Genomic DNA, 18037 nt, shown 5'->3' with positions numbered 1-18037 from the left:
TATCTACTCTTTAAGGGTTTTCATCCAGCCACGTCTGAAACCTTCGCCTTCGGGTAGCTGGGTTTCAGATTGTTGACAAACCCGTCTTTTCAAAGAACTCTGATTTTTCAGCTGAAGCTAAACTTCAGCAAGACTTGTTCTCCAAAGACATGAGTCCATGGACAAGTCTGGGATATTGCCTTAGCTGAGCCTCGTATCCCAGAGAGCCATTATTTGAAACATTGCCTTCAGTTGGCCCTGTGTTTCAGATATCCATTTTTAAAGATAGAGAGAAAACCAAGGATAACGGCAACTATTATAAAATTTTTATTCAGCCTCGTCTGAAACCTTCGCCTTCGGGTAACTGGGTTTCAGATTGCTGACAAACTCGCCTTTTAAAGAACTCTGGTCTTTCAGCTGAGGTTAAATTTCAGCAAGACTTGTTCTCCAAAGGCATGAATCTGTGGACAAGTCTGGGATATTGCCTTAACTGAGCCTTGTATCCCAGAAAGCCATGATCCGAAACATTGCCTTAAGTTGGCCTTGTGTTTCAGATGCCCGTTTTGTATTGTACGACGGAAATCCAATTCAGTAATCCAAAGACCTGAGTCTTCAGATTACTGAGGGAGGCAGGAAGCACTGTCAGCGCAAGTTTATCTTCAGTAGAATTCTTCAAGCTGAAAGCTTTGTACTTAGCAAGTTTTTGAGGAAAAAGTAAAGCATTCAAAATAAGGCAAAGTAGTTGAAGAGAAATGCATCAGATAAAACTCAAAGGCTCAGAAAATGAGCTACATAATTCAGAATTGTCTAGGACATAATGAAATATCGGCAGCCGCCCACAAGTGGAAAAATACAGCTGCCGAAGTACAATACAAAAACAAATAAAGCAGTTTGTACATCAAGGCAAGTTGAAGCAAAAAACAAGGCAAAATAATTTTTTCAGAAGCGGCAAGTCTAAAGTTGAGCGCATGATGAACCGCAAGATTCTGAAGACGACTGCCCGAGTTCCTATGCTTCAGCCCGAGGATCAGACTGATCGGCAATGCTGGCTTCAGCTCCAACAGCAGATGAAGCAGGCCGTGCACCCTGCTGAGCTTCCCTCCTCTCTTCTTCTTCCTCAGCTTCCTCAGCTGCAAGAATCTCAGCTTCGGCTTGAGTAGGGAACTTCATATGGGGATCTTCTGGATCCTAGCCCCACTCAGCACACTTGGACCAGTCCAGACTCGGCTCAGCATGGAGATAGAGTCTTCGGCATACTCTGAACCCGTTCTTAAATCCCATCTCGTACTCTTCTTGAGTATAAATGCGGGTCTTGAGCAGGGCTTCAGCATCTGCTAGCTTCTTCTGTACCTCCTCCAAGTTTTTCTTGGATTGATTTAGCTCTTCAGCGAGCTCGGAAGAGGCACCCTTCTGCTTTTTCAGCTCTTGCTGAACCTCTGAAGCTTCAGCCTTCAGTTGAGTCAGCTCGTCATTTTTTACCCTTAGTCGATCCTCAGCCTCTCTCAGCTTCGCTCTCTCAGCTTCGGCAACAACAACAGCCTATGAGAGTTGGACGTTTTGGGCTTGGAGCTGTTCTTCAGCAGCCATCCTACTGGCTTCTGAAGCTTCCAATTTCTGCTGCACCTCAGCCTGTGCAGTAGCTCCATCCTTGATTCGGCTTTCAATGGCAGCCTTGAATTTGGTTACGTCCACTCCCATGTGATCTCGGAGAAAGTTCTCCCCTTCTATTAGCGGGGGGAAAACCTCCCTCTCCATAGCAGAGCAAAAGGTCTGGAGGGCTTCAGCAGCCTTCTTTTCGTATTCCTCCCCTTCCTTCTGCTTTTCTTCAGCTGTTGTCTGCTTCATCTGAGCAAGCTTCAGCTCTTCAACAGCCACCTTCTTGGCATGCTCAGCATCGTCCACCCTATCTTGTAGGGTGTCTATCAGCTCTACAGTGAGAGTCTGATTGTGCACAAACTGAAAGCAGAGGCACAACTCAGTAAAAAAAAAAAAAACAACAAACATAATATCTTGGAGCTGAAGACCTGAACAGAAAAATAGAAATAAGAGTAAGGATTTACCTGCATCATCAGCAGTTGATTCGTCCTTACAGGGTCTGGGACAGATCTGCTGGATTCACCCATCCCAGCAGTGGCCTTCAACGACCAGGCCCTTGCCCTGTCTACTTCGGACATTCCAGCAAAATTGCCGAAGTAGGCTTCTGCACGTTCTCGGTTTTGGCCCCATATGACGTCCCAGATATGATCTGGAATTGGAATTCGGGAGGCCGAGAACCCCATCTCTCCAGAGTGCAGCGTCTGGAAGGAGGGGAAGGAAGACTCAGGAGCTTCATGAACCCTTTGAGGTTCAACTTCTTCTTCTTCAGCAGTCTTCTCTTCCTTCTCAGCAGAGTCGATGACGATGACCTCTGCTTCCTCTTCGGGGTTGAGGACGAAAGCCTCAACGTCTCTTTCAATATCAGCTGAGAAACCCTCAGCAGCGGGCTTCTCAGCGCTTTCAGCATTGTGCCCTTCAGCACTATCTACAATTCCCTCGGCTGGGACCCCTCCCTTGGGATCGGGAGTCTTTTGGTCCACCTCCATCTCAGGAGGTGGGGAAGGGGTCTTCGGTGGAGATTGTGGTGGTGGTGGGGGAACCCTCGGCAATTCCCCGGGCTCTCTGATGCTGATGCCGACCGGCCTCGACCCCGTTTGGAAGTCATGAGGGCCGATGATGGCCATCCGTCTCCTCCTTTTCTGAAGGGGCTGTTCATCCATATCCGATTCTTCGGAGTCTTCCCGGATTTGATCTTCAGGACGAACAGGAGCTTTTCCTTCTCTCTGCTTTTTGCTCCCTTCAGACTGCAAAAAACAGGGGGGGCAAGAAGAGTGTGAGTAAAAAAAAAAAAGAAAGAAGAAAAGAAATTTCAAAGCTAAAAAGTTAAGTGTAACTCACCGAGGTCTCCAGCAAAGCCTCGTCTTCTTCTTCAGCAGCTTTGGAGGACCCTTCTCCTCCTTCCAAAGCTTCAGCAGCTCGTACAACCTCTTCGGCAGTACGAGCAGCTTCAAGTTCTTCGTCTAAGAGCCGACCCCAAGGATCTCTCTTCTTCCACCAAGGCTTCTGCCGCAGATAGTGGTCTGAAGACTCAATTTGGGAGTGGCTATAGCTCAGATGGACAGGGCGATCTTTGGACGGAGTAATAGAAGGGGCTCGGTCCAAGATAGTCCTTGCTTGGTCAACGCCGAGGCGATTGTAGTCAACCCTGGCAGTGACCTCGTTCAGCACTGAACAAAGAGAATGAACACGAGTTAGTTCAGCAACGTCAAAGTGGCGAATAAAGGTTAAGTGCGAAAGCGAAAAAAAAAAATAATAATAATAATAAAGGGCTTCAGCCTCAGCCGAAATAGCTTACCATCTCTGAACTTTCGGCTGAGGCCGACAGCAGCAAGCATGTGCTCCTGAAAGATGTAGTGGTTATCAGGGAGCCAAATTGCTGGAATGGTCTTCAGACGACCTCTCCCAGATGGGTTCTCAGCCTTCCCAAAAATGTTGGCCTGCTCAAGGTTACAGTCACCTCGGCCATTGTTCTCTAAGGGACCCAGGCTGAGCATTTCTGGGTCAGGGTTGGAGAGGTATCTCGGTGCGCTGAAGACGTGAGGATGGTCAGGATCTGTGGGTGCCCTAACCCAAATCCATTGGCCTCTCCACTCTTTGTCCGAAGAGTCATTCGGCCACATTGTCAGATGTCCTGGCCGAGATTCGATCCTGAACCACCCAGGGTCGTGGTCCCCATGTCCACTCTGGATGTTCGGCACCAGCTTGTGGATCTTTTTAAAACAGTGCAAGTTGGGGTTATATCTCATGAACTTGCAGACCCAGAGGTATGTCATCACCCTTCGGATGCTGACAGGAGTTAGCTGACACAAGGAGACCTTGTAATGTATCAGCAAGTCTCGGACAAATAAGTCCAATGGGAACCTCAGCCCATACTGGAGCTGTCTAGTGTACACCCCCACATACCCCGGGGGTGAACGATGGATTCTATCAGATGCAACGGGCATTCGGCACCAATATCCATCGGCTTCCATTATGCCGTAATGCAACTCAATTTGTTCAGCGAACCGATACGTTTCGGCGCGCTTTACCCACCAAGAGTAGGGGGTATTCTTTATCATGGCCGAGGAAACCTCGGGGTCCTCCCACTCCTGATACCCAGGGAGAACAGGCCAAAGACTGGCGGGAACTACTTCGTCCCGACCAGAAACGCTGGGCCCCTCCGATCCTTCGAGAGGTGCCGATGATATTGGGACCGCCCTAATCCCCTCAGCAGGGTCAGATTCCATTCTCTCTCCATTCCACGTTCCCGTCCCGTTCCTAGGGTCGGGAAGCTGCCTTGCCCTTCTTGGAGTACGGGCTCTGCCTCTAACTCCCCTCACCATTGTTGATTTTTTAAAGAAAAAAGTCGAAAAAGGGGGAAGAGTTCGGATTCGAAGGAAATTAAACAAAAATCAAAGGAAATTACCTTATTTTGAAGCGGAATTTGCCGATCTATGAGTTCGGAGCGACGAATTTCAATTTCTAAGCTTAATGCTCGGGGAATCGACGAAGTTTTGATGCGGATTCTTGAGTTCTCTCGAGAATTTTGGGTTCGTGTTTGTGAAGAAGTGAGGAGAGATAGTGCGCCTCTTTAGTTTTATCTCCAGAAATGGAATTTGAGGGGCCGTACTTTTAATTTCTTCTTAAATACCTCACTAAGTAACCGTTAAACACACGTCCCAATGATTAACTACCCATTATCCGTCCAACTTTCACAAATTATCCATCCATCAGCCGTTATCTCGTTAATGGCGGTTTAAATTTAAATCTTTTGGATTAATTAAATCATTTACTTCCCTCCTTTTTCTGGTTAACCAAAACCCGACCCGTCACTCTTCCAAATCGGGTCTGGGGGGCAAGTTGTTTGGGTCCAATTTAGTCCAATTGGGCCAAGTCATTAAATGATCCAATTAAAAGCCCAAGGTCAAGGTTCAACTCTCCAAATAATGCTAAAGTCAAGATCAGTCCACAAGGCAAGTCAATTGGGCCCAAGCCCATTTCTCCCATATGTGCAAAGGTATAAAAGCCATCAATATTACATTCACATATACACATAAAGCCTCAAGCAATTAATTCTCTTGCATAGCTTTCTCTCCCTACACATTGTACTAACTTTAGCATCGGAGGGGCCTTCCTCGGCAACACCCCCGAGGCTAGTTTACGTGCGTTTGCTGTGCAGGAAACCCTCGGTCCATCATCACTTGGATCGAGCCCAGTCTTCACCACCTTATTGGACCTTCGGCAAGGTCCCATTGTTTTTACCCGAAACACTTATTATTATTATTATTGTTATTATTATTATTATTATTATTATTATTATTATTATTATTATTATTATTATTCTTTATTGTTTGTTGTTCTACAAAGAAATATAGAATTTGCTGTCCTTGTGTATATCTGGGTCCTTGGTTTATTCTTTATTGTTTGTCGTAGTTTGCATTTACTTTGTCTGGTGTTTTGTATTTTCTGTATGATTAACGTCTAATAGAATCTACATGATTGTGAGGCCTGATGCTATGTTTACCTGACTATATCATGCAGGACAACCTTTGATATTTTTGTATGGTTTATGTAGTTTCCTGGTTATACTATATAGGGCGGTCGTTTTTTTCACAGATCCTGTTTTACTTCTAAAATTATATATTAAGTAGGTGTGGTTCCTTTTTAATAGTTTAGGAATGTGTTTATGTAGGAAATGGCAGCCATGATCCTTTCCCTCTTTTCACATGTATTTATAGTTCTTTACCCTCATTCGGAACCTTGCTTACTAAAAGAAGGATCCTTGCATGAATTGTGTATTATAAGTGGCAGAAAATAATTACATGCTTAGCGCTTTGAGTTGGTCATATAATTAGGTAGGAAGTCCTAGAAATGATGTCGATTATAGCTGTCAATATTGCTTTGAAATGATTATACAAGACAACCTTATCATATTTAAACCAAAAACCTTATATAACCTCAACTCACTGACAGCTTATTAAAAAGCAAACCTCATGTAAATTATATTATCATTAGACACTATGCCTCTGCTCTTGCACTTTATAAGTACTTGTTTGAAGAGAATAAGTTCCGATGAGGGCAAAGCTTGATTTGCAACCACAAAGTGTAAAAATTATTTTAAATGAGTTTTAGTAAAAGTGCCTCTCCTGTTTATCCTCACATATTATTTTAAAAAAATTACAAAAATACCCAAAAAAATACCCCTCTATATTTTAGATTATAAGAGTACAATTTAAATCGCTTGTTGTCAAGTAAAGGTGATCAACAAATGCGGTGTATTCAGATATTGCCGTGCTTAAGTGCTTTCACATAATTGAAGATTAGCATAATTAATTGAGCTAGGGAGCTCTTCATTAGTGTTCCTTTATAAGAAATACCCAAAAAAAAAAACACACACACACACACAACTGTGTGACGATTTACATTGCATATCGATGACAGGTGAACAACAAATGGAGTGTATTAAGATATTGCACATGTTTAAGAATTTGCACATAATTTAAACAAAAACAAACACCATGATTAAAGGTAATTACCGAATAGGTTGAATTAAAATCCAACTACGATAACCATTGTGAATTGAGGTCTGGACCTTTTCAATGCTGTTACTCTATCTTTCTTTCTTTAAAAACAAAACCAAACGTGTCACATTAATAACAGGGCTGGTCCTTTTGACCATTGGGTGTTTATTTAGGCTATGCTTCTTCTAAGTGTTGCTTGATTTGTAGTAGGACTAGATTAGTTTTCCCTTTTGTTAGCCATATTATTAAGTGGATTATTATAGTAGTATTTGGCTGTGTTTAGTTTCTTCAGAGAACTTTACAGCTTAATGTACTTTTACTTTTCATTGTCCATCTCTATCAATGTATATATTAAAATATTTTTTTGCCCTTTGTTTCATATTTGCTTTTGTGTGGTTTCTATAATTGGTTGGAGTTTGAGATGTATAATGTTATAATGAAGGGAAGTAGTCGTTTTCATTTAGAAAAAAACAAAAATTGTGTACTAATATTTTGGAGAGATTTAATGGTATCTAGATTGCTTATGTTCGTTTGTAGCCTTATGTTGTTAGGGAAACAGGTATTTTGTACAGCTTCTCTTATATTACGCTTATTTGAAAGCCTGGGGTATATTCAATCAGTGGATGATTTGAATTCTGTGCAGGCATTTAATCAGTATTTGTTAATAATTTGGTATATTTGAGATTTAATGACATTTTTAATAAGCCTTGTGCCTATTGTTTTGAAATACAAAGTATTTTTGTTCTGAAAGGCATTGTTTATAGGTGATAGGTTCCTGTTAGGCGTATTTGAATTTGAATGGCATGGTATACTTTATTTAGGTTCCGCTATTCAAGATAAACAATTTTTGCCACATTCTACTTAATTCATCCTATCAGTGGCTTTAGGTACCTTGCAATGTGTATGATTTGTGTGCCATGTTAGTTTTCAGAGAATTATTGCCACTTATATTAATAAGCTGATTCTGCAGGCTGCTGGGATGATTTTGGTTTTAGACTAATAGTTCCAACTTAGTGCAACATGCACCTCGAACTCGTGTTAGTAAAAGGTCTCGTGCGTGTGGTGGGGCACCTCAGCCAACATTAGTCAGAAATTGAAATTGAAATTGTTGTAAACGAGTATCCACCAGAAATTGTTCATCTCTTTACATCAAAAGAAGAGGATGCAGTCCACTTTAGAACATATGCTCACCTCTATAAGAATCTGTTTGCATTTAGCTTAATTGGAGGGAATTTTGATGCAAGCACATATAAAGGAATATATGTATTCAAGTTACATGGCAAAACTCGAAATACTTGCAATTGTACTTCTACGATGGTCAGTAGGAGGCAGCGGCTGTTTTCCAGAGTTCGAGAAGATATTATTAAAATTTTTATGCGTGTGTCGGAAAGCAATCCATATGCTAGATTCTTTCGGTCTCTAAAAGGAATACAAGTTTCAGAGGATACAAGTATTATTCTTAATTATAATACTGTGCCTGATCAGCGCGTCTATAATGCTGCTACGAGTGACGAAGTTGCTGTTATTTGGCCTGAGAATGCATCATCTAGTCAGAGTTGTAGTCCACATATTCTTGTACACGGAAAATCAGCTGAATCTCGTCGTATTTATCATCACTATAGATGCTATGATCCTCTACAATATCTTATTTTGAGTGTTTAATTTGTACACCAAGTCGATTAATAAACTACTCGTGTTCGGGCTCGGTTGAAGCTCATTCATGTACGTTTATTTAATAAATGAGCCAAGCTTGAACAAATTTTGAAACTCGTTTAATAATTGAGCTTGAACACAAACATAAATATGCTCGTTTAGATTAGTTCATGAACAACTCGTTTATTTATGTTCATGAACTACTCATTTATTTATGTTCATAAATTATTGATTTATTTACAATTGTTAATTTAGTTATTAAATTTATAATTAAAATTCAATTATTATGCTTATTTTGAAATTTTCAAATATCAAAAGTACAAAACTCATTAATTGAAGAAGTTCGATTATTATTAATTTTGTTCATGAAAGACTCGTTAAATAAACGAGATGTTCACGAACCGTTCGTGACCTTATAGTGTACTAAATAAGCCGAGCTTGAACAAAAACTTGAGCTCACTTGAAAGCTCGGGATCATGCTCGAACTCGCCTAAACTAAATGAACTTGAACATGAACAAGGTAATACTCAGCTCCGCTCATTTACACCCCTACTCATTATTGTTGCTGTTATTGTAGATTACTTTTATATGATGATTCGTAAATGAATAGATAATATAGATAAACAACATACCACTTATAGCTATCCTTCCTCAAATCTGTCAGTAAAATAAAGACATTACAATGACTCCATAAGAGGAAGAGAAATGATCTGGGTAGCAAATACTGAGCTCTTATATGACGAGTTAGGATCAATAACCCAGTGTTTCTATTCTAATCCTTTCAGCCAGTCATCTTCATTTCTCATCCAGAAAATGAAAACTTGAAAAGAACCCCCAGGCATTAACTCAGAAGTAACAAGATTAGCTTTCAGCTCCTTAATGGCCATCCCATTTCCTCCAATACCCTCCTAATTCAAACAAATCTCCACTTTATGTCAACAACATGAAATTCTCCTTAATTGCCATCTCAAGATTTTTCTTTTTTAACTGAAAAAAGAAAAATCTCAACACATTTTATGTCAACAACATGAAATTCACCCTTATTTTAACTGAAAAAAGAACAGTACGTAGAACATAGAAAAAACATTTTAGGTCAACAACATGAAATTTAAGATATTCAGATGTAAAAAAAAAAATAAAAAAACTTAATCTGAACTTTCCTAAAAATTTAAGCAGATCCAAAATCAAACAACAATATATTGAACTTATAAAATATCAGCACCAAATTGACGACAAATCTCAACTATCCATTTCGCTTCAACAAAAACTATCTAAAGCAGTAAATCATTCAATTGGAATTTCAAGCAATATTGTCCAGCATTTTCTCACTCTCCTCCATTTCCTACAAAATTAAATAAATAAATAAAAAGAGAGACCATTTATATAAGAGAAGTGATCTCTCGTTTTTTTAATTTAATAAACAAATAAAAAGATAGATCATTTATTTAAGAGAAGTGGTCTTTTTTTTTTATATTAAATAAAAAAAATCAAGAAACCATTTTTTTTTAATAAATGGTCTCTAATAGAATTATCTCCTTAATATAGTACTTAAGAGACCATTTATTTGAAATATTTGGTCTCTTGAAACCAAGAGATCACATATTTAATTAATGGGTTTATTTATGGTCTTTTTGAGCATTTTTGTAGTAGTATGTGATGGTTGAAAATGCACGGCTTGACTTATTCCATAATAATCAGGAAACTATCCGAGCTGACCTATATCAAGGCATTTTGGATTCATTACAGAATGGAGAAACTCATGCATATAATGTTGGTAGTAGAGTTATTTTGCCTCCAACGTTTATTGGTGGCCCTAGAGATATAAAGAAAAGGTATTTAAATGCAATGGCTTTGGTGTAGAGATATGGGAAGCCAGATCTATTTGTAACAATCACATGCAATGCAAACTAGCCTAAAAGCAAAAATGAGTTGGCTCCTGGTGAAGCTGCTCAAGATTGGCCTGATTTAGTGGCCCATATATTTCGAGAGAAGCTTCTAGCTCTAAAATGAGATATCATAAAAATGAAGGTTTTCGGCGAGAGTTTGCTGTAATGATCTATGTAATTGAGTTTCAAAAAAAAGGGTTATCGCATGCACATTTTTGATAATTCTCAAAGTTGAATACAAGTTGAAATCTCCTGAGCAGTATGATATATTTGTTTGTGCTAAAATTCCACTTGTTACCAGTTTAGTGTTGCGTAAAATTGTTCTAAGGCATATGATGCATGGACCTTGTGGGATGTTGAACTCGCAATGTTCATGTATGGCCAAGAATGGTAACAAAGCATCATGTAAATATGGCTTTTCGAAGCAGTTCTCGATAGAAACCATAACAATGAGGAAGGGTACCCTACTTATAAGAGGCGGAACACAGGTGAAAAGATCACTATGAAAAATGCTCAGCTTGATAACCGGTGGGTGATCCCATATAATCCCTACATTTTGTTTGATTATCAACTAAATGTAGAGGTGTGTTCAATAATCAAGCTGTTAAGTATTTATAAAAGTATGTTTATAAGGGCCATGATAAAATTTTGTATAATGTTGTACCTGTTAATGGTAAACTAGTTGATGAGATTGAACAATATCACTCAGCGCGATGGGTTTCCCCACATGAGGCTGCCTAGAGACTTTTTTTCTTTTGATTTGTTCGACATGTATCCTCCTGTGCTTCTTCTCCAAGTGCATCTACCAAATCAAAAGATGCTTCAGCTCCATGAACATGAAAGGCTAAATGCTGTGGTGTCGAATTCAAAATGGTCTCGAACACAGTTGACTGAATTTTTTGCTGTAAATGCTGCCGTGCCTTGTGGTACAGGCCACTTATACAACGAATTTTGTGAGTATTATACTTGGGATGCGTCTACTAAGGAGTGGACTGTACGAGTTTGGACAGATTTCAGGTTGGTCATTTTGCATTTGTTTTCCCAGCCGAAGGAGAGCAATTTTACCTACGCTTATTGCTTTTGAACATCAAAAGTCCTACATCATTTGAGGCACTAAGAACTGTGAATGGTTATTTGTGTACAAATTTCAAGGAAGCAACTTTAAAGTTAGGCTTGCCGGAGGAAGATGATCTGCCAACTTTATGCTTGACTGAAGCATGTGAAGTGCAGATGCCAGATGCACTGCGCCATCTTTTTGCAACTCTTCTTGTTTTTGGTCAGTCAAGTGATCCCCCTTCTTTATGGTCTAAGTTCTACTCATTTCTGTCAGAAGATTTTAGCCACAAATTTCCTGACGATAAAGCAAAGGTTCGAGTGTTCATTGCAAGATCAATTGAAAATCATCTAGAAGGACTGGGTAAGTCGCTTTTAGACTTTGGATTAGATGCTTTGAATGTTGATTCTAATGATGAATTCAGACGCACGAAGGATAAAACTGACGCTTTAGATGCACCTATTCCCCAAGAATGTATTGATTGCCAAGGGCAATTAAACTCGGCTCAAAAGAGTGCGTTTGATGCTATTATGCATCATGTCATTAAAAACAAACTTGGAGCTTTCATTTCTACACAATGCTCTGTATGCCGAAATCTAACTAATGAAAAAGATTGTGTTGCCTTGTAGACACCTGGTTGTGTCTCCCCAAAAACCAAACCCAGTGATGAGTATCTTTCACGTCATTGAATATCGAATGAGCTGAAATGTGAAAAAGTCTCGTGAATCCCCCTGTTTTTAATAAAAATGTTTATTTCTGTTTTCGAAAATATTTCTTTTCGTACCTGTTTATGAAACACGTCCAGTCCAGTTTAGTTTGGTCCATGATATGTGTCTGATAATTGAGTAGTTGGATGAGGCTTGAAAAGGGCTTTCCAACGATATATTATAAGCCCAATTCCGATGAATAATGAGGAAGTTATGGCCAAAATACTAAACTGGGCCCAAACTGGTTTTTATGTACGACCCAATGATTAAGTGGAGGGTCCGTTAATTAATTATTATTCCTAAAATCATTAGGATTTACTTTAATCTTCTAAGATACTCTAGAAGGTTATTTTAAGTTCTAATGGGATTAGGATAATTAATTATATTTTATTTGATTTTGGAAAGATAAAGGATTTTGTTTGGAATAAAACAAGTGTTTTAAGGATTAAATTTGATTTAATAAAAGATAAGTATGGACTCCTCTTAACCCAATTTAATTGGAAAAAGGAAATTTGTACGCGTCTTATCGTACTGCCATTGTCGCGCCATGATGAAGGTTGTCGCACCGTGATGAAGTCTGTCGCGTCACGACAGAACCAGTTTTACTCCGAGTCGAACTCTGACTCTTTTCTGATCGTTTTCTGATCTATAAATAGGGTCGATATTCCCTGTTTTAAAGAACCAACAATCATCAACTATCATCATCTATTTTATTTCTCTAAAAGGTAGCTAGAAGCTTATTCTTTCTCTCTCTTTCTAAGCCTTTCTACACTCTTTTCAAAATACAACATTCCTCCTTAATGAGACTTAGACACACCTAGCCAAGCTCAAAATTGCCTTCGCCCTAGACATGAAAGGTTGATAATTCCTGAGGTTTTGGTCCCAAATCCCTATTTCAATTATTTAAATTAATTGTTTGATTTAATATTTTCCTTGAAGTTACTAACGTGTGTATTGTTGTGATAGAAAGAGGTACAAGGCATCAAAGTAAGTAATTTGATCACTTAATTATTCTTTGGGTTTTTCTACACGGTACCCCTAAGGTATTCACTTTTACAAGTTATATCCACCCATTTTCAAAATTCCACACTTTAATCCCAAGGTACCTTTAATGTGTAAGATGTAACCCTGCCGTTAATTATTGTCGTTAGTTTTATATTTCCTCACCACCAAACCCCAGGCCTTACGACCCACCACCCCACCAACACACCCCAGGCCACCCGTCAAACCCCACCTGCTAGCCGAACCCCACCAGTGACCCCTACCATCACCCATCACAGCCCACCACCATCCATCGGAGGCCCACCACCACCTAGTGCACCACCAAAGAAAAAGTTCAAATGCAATGGAGGAGTTTAATTCGAATTGAAATTTCGACAAATTGGTTTAGGCTTTTGTTTCATTGGATTTAAATTGCAAAATTAAGTTGTTAAATGTTGTTATCGTTTTGAAATCAAAGAATTTGGTTCAAAACAATTGAAAACCCCAATTTTTCCCCCAATTTGATTTTAATTGTTAAATCATCAATTTTGGTTCAATTAGATTGAGATTAAATACACAAAACTAGTTTTAATTGATTTTTCCAATGAAAATCCGCGAGAATTATGGTTCAATTGGTCGAAATTGTTCGACATTTGCCCAAAAATATTCGAAAAATGATCAAAAATCTAGGCATGAAGAGTTGAGAGAGAATGATGATAGGAATGGTGTCCTTCGATCAAGTGTATTATTCCGATAGAGGGTTCGGAATTATTAGAAAGCTAATTATTCAGTGAGGTCAAGTGATCGGAATGCCTAATTGGAGGCCGCTTCCGATCAGTAATATTAATCCATAATTAATATTACAGCTAAATCTTGACTGAACCCTTCAGGTCACACCCAAGCAACTAACAATCCGACATGAGGAATTAATTCGGAAGAAATTAATGAGTCGCTCGAGTATTAAATATTTAGATGTTGGAAATCGAGCTAGGAGCGTCGAAACCAAGCATCGCAAGTCGAGTCGAATTAATAAAAGACGAGACGGTAAAATTAATAATTAATCAACGATTTACCAAAAATACCCCTAGCATCGGAATGCCCCTAGCAAACTGAATGCTAGGGGCACTTAGGATAGCATGGTGGCTAGCATGCGCACCACACCATGCCTAGGCTGGCTGGTGCGTGGTGCGGCATGCTGGCGCACCAATGCTAACATGTGCACAGCAGCAACATAGCTAGCAGTGCCACCTAGCTAGCAGCGCGCTAGCGTGCTAGCACTGCTAACAAAGCGCGTATAGCATCATCAGCTATGGCGCACGAGCTGGCGCACAATGATGCTGACAACAGCGCCTAGCAGCCCGCATCAATGCGAGGCTTGTTAGGGCTCGCTGCTGGGCCGCGCAACCAATTGGCAAGCCCAGCGAAGGGGACAGGCAGCCTTGGCACCCAAGGCTGGCAGCGCCAGTTGGCGTGGGCTTGTTGGCTCGGTTTGGCTTGTGGGAGGGGGTTTTGGGGATACTTGGGGAGCAAGGATTTTGGTCCCCCCTTATGGTCCTTACCTAACCTCTCCTTGTGTGATTGCCACTTGTTGATTAATTAGTTGTTTGCTATTTTCATTTATTTTTGATTTAAAAATAAAAAGGAAAAATTAATTTTACCAACTCTCCTACATTGATGGGAGAATGGAATTCTCTCATGACATTCTCTATAAATACCCACCTTGGGATTTGGAGAAAGTCACTTGAGTAGGAACTCAATAAGGCATCTCCACTTGAGAGAAAACCTTTAAGTTCAAATAATACTCGAGTAGTGTTTTGGTCCGACTTGGCTAAACTCCAAGTAAGAGATCGGTCGGGGTCGAGTTGTGGGTGGATACCGTAGGAGGTCTCTGCACTTACAAGACTTGGCTTTGAAGTAACAGCTCAGGGTGAGAGCGAAGCACGCGGCAAGGGTAAGATCGTCTTTTCTCTCTTTCTTGTTATTTATGTCGTTTAAGTTATATTAATTGTGAGCGGGTCTTGGGGTCGAGTTTAGTACCGCGGTGAGTTGGACTCATCGAAACCCAACAAATGAGAGAGGAGGGTCATGCAATGGTGGGTCGAGGAGAGAGGAGCGAAGTACGGTGGTGCGGCGGTGCGGTGGTGCAGCTGGAGGTGTAGTGGTGGGTACTTGTGAGGATGGAGAGAGAGGTGTTTGGGTATTTTTTGTTTTTTTTTTTAAAATTTATTTATTTTTACGTTAACAGAAATTTATCTTAAGTTAACGAACAGATTAGGGCAGGGTTACATCGTACTCACTAAAGGTACTTTGGGGTTATAGTGTGGAATTTTAAAAATGGGTAGACATAGCTTGGAAAAGTGAATATCTTAGTGGTATTGTGTAGAAAAACCCTTATTATTTTGATATAGGAATCATGCTTAGATTATTTTATTAATTTTTGGTAATATGTTAGGATGCTTTTATTGATTTCTAGTATCATGTTTAGGGAGTTAACTAATATTTCTAATATCATGTATGTTCCTAGTGTCATGTTAGGGCTAAAGCTTTAATTTTTATTATTTAGTGACATGCTAGGATTTGTTTTTAATCATGTTAGTATCATGCCTAGGATCTTGCTATTATTATTATGCTTTGATGAGATTATTATGATGATGATGATTTGTTGTATCAATAGTATTATGTTGCTTGTTATTGTTATTGCTTGATCATGCCCTCTCTTGCAGGTTTAAAGGGAATTTGTACTTGAAATCACACTTAATAAGATAATTAATAATTTGAATTAGGCTAATATGATTTTAATTCAAGTGATCGCCAATAGTAGGTTTGTTTGTGCATTAATGATCAACCAACATAGATTAAACAGGTTTAGGATTAATATATTGATTGTATGTTGATCGGAAAGCGCACATGAATATGAGAAGAATAAAGTAGAGGCCTATTAAGGGCAGGTTTAATCTCTTTTAGGTTGGATTTGTACCTTCATCCCCGAATATCCAATCATGGTTCCAGACCACTATGGAGTTAGCGATCTCTTGGATTGTAAAGGGGTGTAACCTTCACCCAGTGAACGATTTACAAGTTCCTAAAACTTGTTGGCGACTCTTTTACTCTAGCTTCCTTCCCTTTGGACGCCACATTATTTAAGTGTATGATCACAGTGAGGCTCAAGTGTGGGATGCTTGAAATATTCCCTACAGTTTTTGGCGACTCTATTGGGGAGGATTTCTATTTTAATTCCTAAAATTTATTTTGGCAATAATTTAGAATGAGTGGATGAGACTTGAAAAGTTCTAAATATTCATGTGCATAATTTTGATTGACATTAATTGCATAAGTATAAAAAGGTCCGCATTGGAAAGGTGATCCCTAATGCGTCAAAAACATAGGATTTTTGCACGTAGGAAATTTAGGAAATATCTTTCACAACTAGAATCGAAAAAATACTGCGAAAAATCGGAAAATTTTAAGAACACAGAAAGCTGCTGAGACATGTAGGAACTATCGCTGAGAAATTAGTGCGCATTGATGCGATGGCCTTGTCGTGGTGTGATAACCTTATCGCGTCGCGACAGGGTCATCTCCTCGCGATGATCCCTGTTCTCTCACGACAAGTTTTTCCAATACCGAACAAGAAATCTGCCTTCTTGCTTTGACTGATTCTAGCACTGTTTGGCCAATTCTACTTCCTGATTGAGTTTTTCCTTCTTTTCTGAACCCATATGTGTTCTACATATGACCATAACCCTCTGGGAATTCACGCTCCATTTACCCAATCGATCGCTTATTACAACGATGGATACATCCGAGTTTGTGAATTCATGCACCAAATCATGGAAGCAAGTTTAACTTGCGGGGTCCCAACCATACACGCCAACCCTTCCAAAGGTAAGACTTCCGAGCGATGCTCCGGACTCATAACCATGGACCCTCTTTGACTACCATAATCCTTGAACTTTAGAGAACTAGAGCCATGGTTAGGTTACAACCTCATTGCATCATATTGTGACTACTTGTGCATCTTTTGCTTGTGCATACTTACTTGTGATTAAACTAACCGTTTGTGTTGACTTGTGTTTGTAAATAAAATCTAAATAAAATAAATAATGACTAAAGGAATTTGATTGATTAATTGATTAATTAATTTGAGCTAATAAATATGTCTAAAACCGAGTCATATTTCGTTTGAGTCAACCCAGATTTTTATTCCCGTTTCCTGCACAAGAGTCAACTTGTTTTGGTCATAACCAGAGTTCTAGGAAGAGTTATATGTCGTGTTACCTAAGGATCTGTAGCCCAGAGTTTTATCTTTTATTTGACTTTGGTTTCGTTCAATTCGGAGTCACAGATCAAAAGTTATGACTAAAATACTACAGCCTGTCCACTTTAGTGCATATACGCGAGGTCTTAACTTAGTCTTTGTTCAAGGCTAGTCACATAGTCTAGTCAAATGGTCATGATACGAATCTTGAACATATTACTTACACTCACGAGTCTTCACGCACTTTGTATATGTGTCACCATAACCATGTCTTAGATTCATGCATGAGTTGTCCTTTCCGTCATTTGAGTTGGGGGTCCACTTTATTCCTAAACTCGCTTCATATCTCTCCATCTACATCATCTTCCACTCTCTGCATGCTTTACTCATACATATCATTCCCTTCATAATCCATGATCTTTCCTCATACATGCATGTTGAATCGAGTTTGATTCAAATGATTAACAATAAGTATCCATAACCTCCCTTCCACAACACTTGGTCAAGGAGAGAATGGTGTTTAATCAAGGACAACACCTTTTTATGTGGATTTAAACCCCTTAAATTAATAAAGAATCTAAAATCACACAAGTAGAATAAAGCTTCGTTCTTGATCAGAAATTCGAACCAAAAACGATTGAAAGTAACCGGATATGACCTTGAAAACGACCACTCCTGGAACGAATTCAATGCCTAATCAAACTACTTAGACTACTCCTAGAACTAAGTATTTTGATGAAAAAATCTTAGACTACTCCTAGAACTAAGAATTGCACGTTCTAATTATCAAAACAACTCCTTGAATTGAAAACTAGCAAGAAAGCGTTTAAGCAAAGCTAAACAATTTTTATTGAAATTAATCTGATTTTCTATGTCTCTAAGAGCCAAGAAATTCCCCTATTTATAACCTAAAAATAAGCTAA

The 18037-nt window shown here is 39.2% G+C and overlaps 1 protein-coding gene across 1 annotated transcript; it reads left to right on the top strand.

Annotated features, from left to right (window-relative positions):
• Positions 1–9884: 9884 nt before the first annotated feature.
• Positions 9885–11797, top strand: LOC145588787 (uncharacterized). Its single transcript, XM_081645392.1, has 4 exons — positions 9885–10060; positions 10311–10602; positions 10797–11040; positions 11160–11797. The coding sequence occupies exons 1-4, from the start codon at positions 9885–9887 to the stop codon at positions 11795–11797; spliced, it is 1350 nt and encodes a 449-aa protein (XP_081501518.1).
• The last annotated feature ends 6240 nt before the right edge of the window (positions 11798–18037 follow it).

This window comes from Chenopodium album, chromosome 17 (genome assembly GCF_948465745.1).
Source record: "Chenopodium album chromosome 17, dcCheAlbu1.1, whole genome shotgun sequence".
In the NCBI taxonomy this organism is placed as follows: Eukaryota; Viridiplantae; Streptophyta; class Magnoliopsida; order Caryophyllales; family Amaranthaceae; genus Chenopodium; species Chenopodium album.
This window is presented reverse-complemented; position numbering and strand designations above follow the sequence as displayed.